At 44.3% G+C, this 8,356-nt stretch overlaps 1 protein-coding gene across 1 annotated transcript; it reads left to right on the forward strand.

Moving 5' to 3' along the window:
* The first annotated feature begins 321 nt into the window (after positions 1-321).
* On the forward strand, positions 322-1,287 carry LOC149436166 (olfactory receptor 1L4-like). Its single transcript, XM_089661940.1, has one exon. It carries the CDS (start codon positions 322-324, stop codon positions 1,285-1,287), a length of 966 nt encoding a protein of 321 aa, XP_089518066.1.
* Positions 1,288-8,356: the final 7,069 nt, after the last annotated feature.

Genomic DNA, 8,356 nt, shown 5'->3' on the forward strand with positions numbered 1-8,356 from the left:
TTTGCACGATATTCTAATTTTTCAAGTTTCACCTGTATGTAAAACAATAGTCTGTTATCCAAAGTCTACAAGATCTTTTTTCATAGAGGAGTATTATGTTTTTAAGGGTTTTTTTTACATTATCACTAGGCCATTAATTCTACTGATCTGATTTCTATTAATTGTGCAGCCATTTTCAAGCATGAAGACTATGGGTACTGTTTTTAAAACCTTTGATTTAACTTATGGCAAATTGTGTCTGTGCTTTGTGTTACACTTTCTCGCTACTGCTGGGAAAAGCCATAAATTAATAAATTAAATAATAATCCTTTTTTGTTAAATATGGATTTGAAGAATCAAACTGTCAGGGGGTTCACTCTGCTGGGCCTCTCAGAGAAACCACACCTTAGACTGCCTCTCTTCTCCTTCTTTATGGTAGCTTACACTCTCTGTGTTTTGGGCAACTGTCTTATTTTCATGCTCATCTTGACCCAGTCTCAGCTCCGCACTCCAATGTACTTCTTGCTGGGAAACCTTTCTGTTGTTGATATTTGCATGACCTCTATCACCATCCCTCGGGCTCTTTGTAGTCTCCTAACTCAAAATAAGACCATCTCATTTCATGGTTGTTTTTTGCAGCTCTTCCTCTTCCATGCAGTTGGTAATATGGACAGCTTTCTACTGGCCATCATGGCCTTGGATCGGTATGCTGCTGTTTGCCAACCCTTGCATTACACAACCATCATGAGCAATAGGACATGCATCAGTTTGGTAACTTCTTCCTGGGCTGTTGTTACTTTACATTCCACCCTGTTCACCGCCATGACATCTACTCTTCCCTATTGCAATTGGGTTATCCATCACTATTTTTGTGATGTTCCGGCCATGTTGCTGCTGTCTTGCAAAGACACTTATGCCCAGCAAATGACTGTTTTCATTGAGGGGTCCTTAATTGTCATGGGCCCCATGTTGTTTATCCTGGGCTCCTACATTCTCATCATAAAAGACATTATGAAACTACGAACCTCCAAAGGTAGAATACGGACCTTCTCCACTTGTTCCTCTCACTTAACCGTGGTCATCTTATTCTACAGCTCCATCATATTCATGTACTTTCGTCCAAGTTCCCTCTATTCTGTAACCTATGATCGAGTCATCAGTGTGGTCTATAGTGTCATCACACCAATGTTCAACCCATTTATATACAGTCTAAGGAACAAGGAGGTTAAAGGAGCGATGAAGAGGGTCACACAATGCTGCAGGGATGAAAGTTTAAAACAGACTCCTGAAACAAAAAGAGAAAATTAGATTTATTAAGGGGAAAGGACATCTTTTCCCAATGTGTGTGTCAAATTAAATCTGAACTCCAGGCAGATATAATAAAACACAAAAAATGCAATTATGTATTTTACTTAAAACAAAATGAAATGTAGCTTGTCTAGATCAGGATTTCTCAGCCAGGATTCTGTGAAACCCTAGGGTTCCTCCAGAGGTTGCCAGGGGTTCCTTGAGCAATGTTTGTCTCTCAGGAAAGTTCCCACTGCCACCATTGATCTTTTTAGCAATTTGTAAGGGGGTAATTCCTCCCAATGACCACAAGTGTAAGGAGTGTTCTTACCTCTGACTATCACACTAATGTATCATGAATTGTAGATAAAGCCATTTTTAGCAGGGATTCCCTGAGACCAGAAAGTTATGTCAAGGGTTCCTCTGCTTTGAAAAGGTTGAGAAAGGCTGGTCTAGATCAGCGGTCACTAAATGGCTCTCCCGCCCGGACCTCCAGTCCACCAGACTAGAATGACAGATCCGCTCAGCAGGGCGGTTGTCCCAGCAACCAATGACATCACGCATGCGCCCTGCTCCTTGCAGCTCACTGTCTCTCCTAACTCCCGCTCCCTGCCTGTCCACAAGTGTGTACCCCTCCCCCATCAACAGTTATCCCGGCAAGCTCCTGCCTCACGCTCCTGTCTGCCCTCAAGGTAGGGTGTGCTCTTTCACGGGCACTCTTATATTAAGGGGCACTCTGATGGGCACATTTAATGATAAAGTTTAATGCTGATGGCCACATTTAATGTTAAGGGGCATTGTGATGGGCACAACATAGAATGTGCCTATCAGAGTGCCACTTAGAATAAAACATGCCCATCAGAATGTCCCTTAACATAAAATGTGCCCATCAGAGTGCCCTTTAACATAAAATGTGCCCATCAGAGTGCCCCTTAACATAAAATTTGCCCATCAGCATGCCCCTTATTTTATGTTAAGGGGCACTCTGATGGGCACAATGTACGTTAACAGTCACTCAGATGGGCACATTTTATGTTAAGGGGCACTCTGATGGGAATCTTTTATGTTAAGGGGGCACTCTGATGGGAACATGTTATGTTAAGGGGGCACATACTGTGGAAAGGGGCACACTGATGGGCACATGTGATGGAAAGAGGCACTCTGATGGGGAAATGTGGAAAGGAGTACTTCGAGTGTACGGGAGCACTCTGACGGGCATACCTGATGTAAGGTGGCACTGTGTGGGGGATACCTGATGTAAAGGGGTACTCTGATGGGGACAACTGATGTAAAGGAGCACTCTGATGGGCACATCTGATAAGATAGGGATACTTGATGTAAAGTTGCACTCTGATGGCGACACCTAATGTAAGGGGGCACGCTGCTTGCCACACCCTACGTAAGGTGTCACTGTGATGGGGGAACCTTATATAATGGAGCACTCTAATGGGGTCAACTGATGTAAGGGGGCACACTGATGGGAGACACCAAGTGTAAGGGGGCCTTCTGATGCAGAAACCAGATGTAAGGGGGCACTTTAATGGGAATACCTGATGTAAGGGGGCACTGTGATGGAAATGCCTGATGTAAGGGGGCACTCTGATTGGAATTCCCAATGTAAGGGGCACTCTGATGGAAATGCCTGATGTATGGGGGCACGCTGATGGAAACACATTACTTAAGGGGGCACACTGAAAGGAACACCTGATATAGTGGAGTACTCTGATGGTGGCAACTGATTTATGGGTGAAGTCTGGTGGTGGCAACCAATGTAATAAATTACTCTGAAGGGGGAACCTGATGTAAGGGGAAACACCAATGGGGACATTTATTTTCAGACCTCGGCCATAAACCGATTTTAGTGACCAGACCTCCTTGAATTTTAATTCAATACCCTGGTCTAGATCAACCTTTCTCAGCTAGGTTTCCTTCAGAAGTTGCTAGGGATTCCTTGAGCAATGAGCAATTTCTGTCTCTCAGATAAAGAACCACAACAGCCTATGATCTTTTTAGCTATCTTTAAGGCGAGGAGTCTTCCCAGCGACCACAATTTTAAGGAGCATTCTTCCCACTGACCATTGCACTATGATCTGGTTTTGGGGTGGGAAGGTGACCTAAATGTATTGCTTAACTGTAAAATAGAAAAGTCAGATCAACAGCATAGCTACATTGTTTGGTCGGATAGTGTTAAATTGCAAGGCTAGAAAGAAATACATGTTCCTGGGTAGGGCCCTATACACACCTGAACGTTTTGTAGCTCGAAGCTCCAAAACCCTCAGGGAGAAAAAAAATCAGTTATTATGTGTGGAGGTGGTTCACATCTCCAGTCCAAGTCACCTAAAGCCAAATGCCCGAAGCTTGAAAAAGTTTTAGAGTTAGCTTGAATTGGGCAGATTGGTGCGCTTCTGAAGCAGCTTAAAGCAGAAACACATAGTATGTAATTTGTCGATTACATTCGCCGATGACATGCAAATTTACCTCTCCACCACTCGCCTCACCCCTTCAGTCTCCGCCCGTATCACCCACCTACTGAACGACATATCAGACTGGATGTCGCTCCATTTCCTCAAATTGAACCTTTCCAAAACCGAGCTCCTGATTTTCCCCCCAGCCCGTGCCCCCCCCACCCTCTCCATCACCAACAACGCCACCATCAGTCCCACCTCGCAAGCCAAAGTCCTAGGTGTCACTCTAGACTCAGACTTGTCCTTCCAACCCCATGTTCACTCGTTGGCAAACTCATGCAGGCTCCACCTCCGCAACATCTCCAAAATACGTTCGTTCCTAACCCCAGACACTACTAAACAACTCGTTTACTCCCTCATTATTTCACGTCTGGACTACTGCAACTCCCTCCTCACCGGCCTACCTCATTGCAGACTATCCCCGCTTCAGTCTACCCTGAACTCAGTGGCCAGACTCATCCACCTCACCAACCGCTGTGCTTCTGCCACCCCCCTCTGTCATTCCCTCCACTGGCTCCCGATTGCCCAACGCATTAAATTCAAACTACTTACACAGACATACAAAGCCATTCATAACGCTGCCCCAAACTACCTCACCGACATGATACCTAAATACCACCCAACATGTACTCTTCGCTCCTCACAAGACCTCCTACTTTCTAGCTCCCTGGTCTCCACCTCCCACGCCCGACTGCAGGACTTCTCCAGGACTTCCCCCATCCTCTGGAACTCACTACCCCAATCCATCAGACTGTCACCTACCCTCCTCACCTTTAGGCGCACCCTGAAAACCCGTCTCTTCAGGGAAGCCTACCCCACCCTCACCTAACAGCCGATCTCCTCCACTCCTCCTACCACTCCATCCACTTTCTCCTGTACCTCTACCCCCTCCCTCCTAGACTGTAAGCTTGAAAGAGCAGGGCCCTCTCGAACCCCTCATGTATTGTATTGTTACTGTATTGTCTCATATACTGTCCCCCACTATAATGTACAGTGCTGAGCAAACCTTTTAGCGCTATATAAATACGATATAATAATAATAATGTAATTGATGATAGTTTTCTTTATTGGCTAATACAAAAATTCCAAAGCTCCAAGATGCTTGTAAAACGCTGTACAAAAACGCTCAACAAACAAAAAAAATAAAGCCACACAAAAATACGACACTCAGTTGTGAACGCAGCCTTAGACAGGTCTTATATATGTATTTCTTTCACTTTGGTTTTATTGATTTTAAAGAAATTTACACAGGATGTGTATCAGATACTATGGAAGAGCCCTTGTCTTTAATACATTTTAGGATGGCCCAAACTTGTAATCTCAGAGTTCTGAGTTTAAAACTCAGAATTCTGACTTTAAAACTCAGAATTGATATTTCAGATGCATCTCGTTTAAACAAAGGTACCGAATATATACAAAACACAAAAAAAGGGTAAAAACAAAGAAAAGAAAAAATATCAAGCCAAAAACAAAAGATTTTCCCAGATATACAGGAAACCATGGGTGAAAAAAACCCTCCATTTGTAATGAGAACGGACTTATCAATAGTTACATCATGAGCAAACTGGGCGAGGTGCATATAGCAGAAAGATTTACAAACCAGTATCACAGCTACAACAGTAATAGAAGTAACAGCAAAAAATACTCAAGTTATATAGGGTACAAGAAAGGCCAATGCTGTAAAAAACATTTTTTATTTCAACTGTACATTTATCTGTTTGCCTGAAGTCTCACTTATTAAGGATGCACCGATACTAGTATTGGTGCCAAATACCAAATATTTTCACAAGTACTTTTACTCGTGAAAATGCTCCTGATACCTGAACCAGATACTTTGCGGTGCGATTTGTGTTAATACAAAATGTATGGATGCAAGTTGCACCGTAAATATTAATAGCATGCGATTTGGACAAGAATGGGTAGATTTTTTCGGTACAGTTATAGTCCTGAAGAAGCGGACCAAAACGCTTAGACTAGTTTAGGACATAACCAGAAACATACATCTGGAGTTTTTATGATTATCTGTGATGTTTTAGCTGAAATATCTATAATAGAAACATTGCGCTCCATTCATAAAGCGGTATTTTCCTTTTTAACTTTTGCAGTAAAATACCGTTTTTCAAAAAACATTTTGCAATTCACAAAAAAAGCTACTTAAATAGTTATTTCATCAAAATATGCGGTATTTAGCTGATGAAACCATGTGGTATTTTATCTCATGTGATATCCAGTGGGATAGATACAGTGCAGAAGGATTAGAACTACTGTCAGTTTATATTGCTAGTTAGGTAAAATGGTTTAAACCGTTGAAATATGCCAACTCATTAAGTCAGTGAGGTTCCTGCAGCATATGTATTAATTTTGTCTCAGTATTGTATTCATACAAAAAAAAAAAGTTGACTGGAATACCAGTCAAAGGGAAGCTGATTTCACAGGATACACGTGGTGCTGAAAAACAATTACACTATAAAAGTATTGGACCGCTTGCCTTTCCACACACATGAACTTTAATGGCATCCCACTCTTAGTCCATAGGGTTCAATATTGAGTTGGCCCCGCCCTTTGCAGCTATAAAAGCTTCAACTCTTCTGCAGGGGTAGACTGACAACTCATGGGGCCCCCGGGCAATAGGGGATCATGGGGCCCCTGTGTCCTTGCCCAAACTCAAAAAAAGCCTATGAAAAAGGTACCAGGGGCATCTCATGGGGCCCCCTACTGACCCCGAGTTTCCAAATGGTCAGTCCACCCCTGCTCTTCTGGGAAGGCCGTCCACAAGGTTTAGGAGGGTGTCTATGGGAAGGTTTGACTGTTCTTCCAGAAGCACATTTGTGAGGTCAGGCACTGATGTCGGAGGAGAAGGCCTGGCTTGCAGTCTCCACTCTAATTCATCCCAAAGGTGCTCTGTAGGGTCGAGGTCAGGACTCTGTGCAGGCCAGTCAAGTTCCTCCACCCCAAACTGGCTCCTCCATGTCTTTATGGACCTTGCTTTGTGCACTGGTGAGCAGTCATGTTGAAACAGGAAGGGGCCATACCCAGGGGTGGACTGACAACTCATGGGGCCCCCGGGCAATAGGGGATCATGGGGCCCCTGTGTAATTGCCCAAACTCAAAAAAGCCTATGAAAAAGGCAACAGGGGCATCTCATTGGGCCCCCTACTGACCCCGGGCCCTCGGGCAGTGCCTGTTTCCAAATGGTCAGTCTGCCCCTGGCATACCTAAACTGTTCCTACAAAGTTGGAGCATGAAATTGTCCAAAATGTCTTGGTATGCTAATGCCTTAAGAGTTCCCTTCACTGGAACTAGGGGGCCAAGCCCAACCCCTGGAAAACAACCCCACACCGTAATCCCCCCCTCCAGCAAACTTTACACTTGGCACATTGCAGTCAGGCAAGTACCATTCTCCTGGTAACCGCCAAACACAGGCACGTCCATCGGATTGCCAGGTAGAGAAGCATGATTGGTCACTCCAGAGAACACGTCTCCTCTGCTCTAGAGTCCAGTGGCGGCATGCTTTACACCGCAACATCCAACTCTTTGTATTGCACTTGGTGATGTAAGGCTTGGATGCAGCTGCTCGGCCATGGAAACCCATTCCATGAAGCTCTCTACACACTGTTGTGCTAAACTGAAGGCCACACCAAGTTTGGAGGTCTTTAGCTATTGACTCTGCAGACAGTTGGGACTTCTGCGCACTGTGTGCTTTAGCATGCGCTGACCCCGCTCTGTCATTTTAACGTGGCCTACCACTTGGTGGCTGAGTGGCTGTTGTTCCCAGTTGCTTCCACTTTGTTGTAATCCCACTAACAGTTGACCATGGAATATTTAGTAGCCAGGAAATGTCACAGATGGACTTATTGCACAGGTGGCCACCTATCACGGGGCTACGCTTGAATTCACTGAGCTCCTGAGAGCAACCCATTTTTTCACAACTGTTTGTAGAAGCTGTTTGCATGCCAAGGTGCTTAATTTTATACGCCTGTGACCATGGAGGTGATTGGAACACCTGAATCGAATGATTTGGAGGGCTGGCCCGATAAAACTGTTTAATAAAAGGACATAAAAACAATATGACAATTTGAAACAATAGATCCACTAGTTATGGCTAAATCCAACACACTTTGTGAAAATCATTTGACGAAATGCGTCAGTGAGCCACAATTAGTGGATCTACACTATATTACCAAAAGTATTGGGACACTCCTCCAAATCATTGGATTCAGGTGTTCTAATCACCTCCATGGCCACAGGCGTATAAAATTAAGCACCTAGGCATGCAAACAGCTTCTACAAACATTGGTTAAAGAATGGGTCGCTCTCAGGAGCCACTGAACATGGCATTCTTGGGGGCAGTCACCTACCCATAGGCTAGGTTTCCTTGGCTTATAGAAACTGGGACTGCTATAGGAGATGCTACAGTAAGCTATATTCCCTGGCCACTCATATAGAGGTAACTCTTACAGCACATTGGTTTTGTAACAATCGGTTGCTTTGTGTGACTTGTGCCACCTGGCTACTAAATATTCCACGCTCAACTGTTAGTGGGATTATAACAAAGTAGTAGCAACTGGGAACAACAGCAACTCAGCCACCAAGTGGTTGCCCATGTAAAATGGCAGAGCAGGGTC

This window comes from Staurois parvus, unplaced genomic scaffold (assembly GCF_062004578.1).
Source record: "Staurois parvus isolate SC_StPar_1 unplaced genomic scaffold, SC_StPar_1.0 ptg001411l, whole genome shotgun sequence".
NCBI lineage: Eukaryota > Metazoa > Chordata > Amphibia > Anura > Ranidae > Staurois > Staurois parvus.

Excerpts from the sequence above, each read along its gene's own strand:
- LOC149436166 (XM_089661940.1), top strand. The coding sequence starts at position 322 with ATGGATTTGAAGAATCAAACTGTCAGGGGGTTCACTCTGCTGGGCCTC.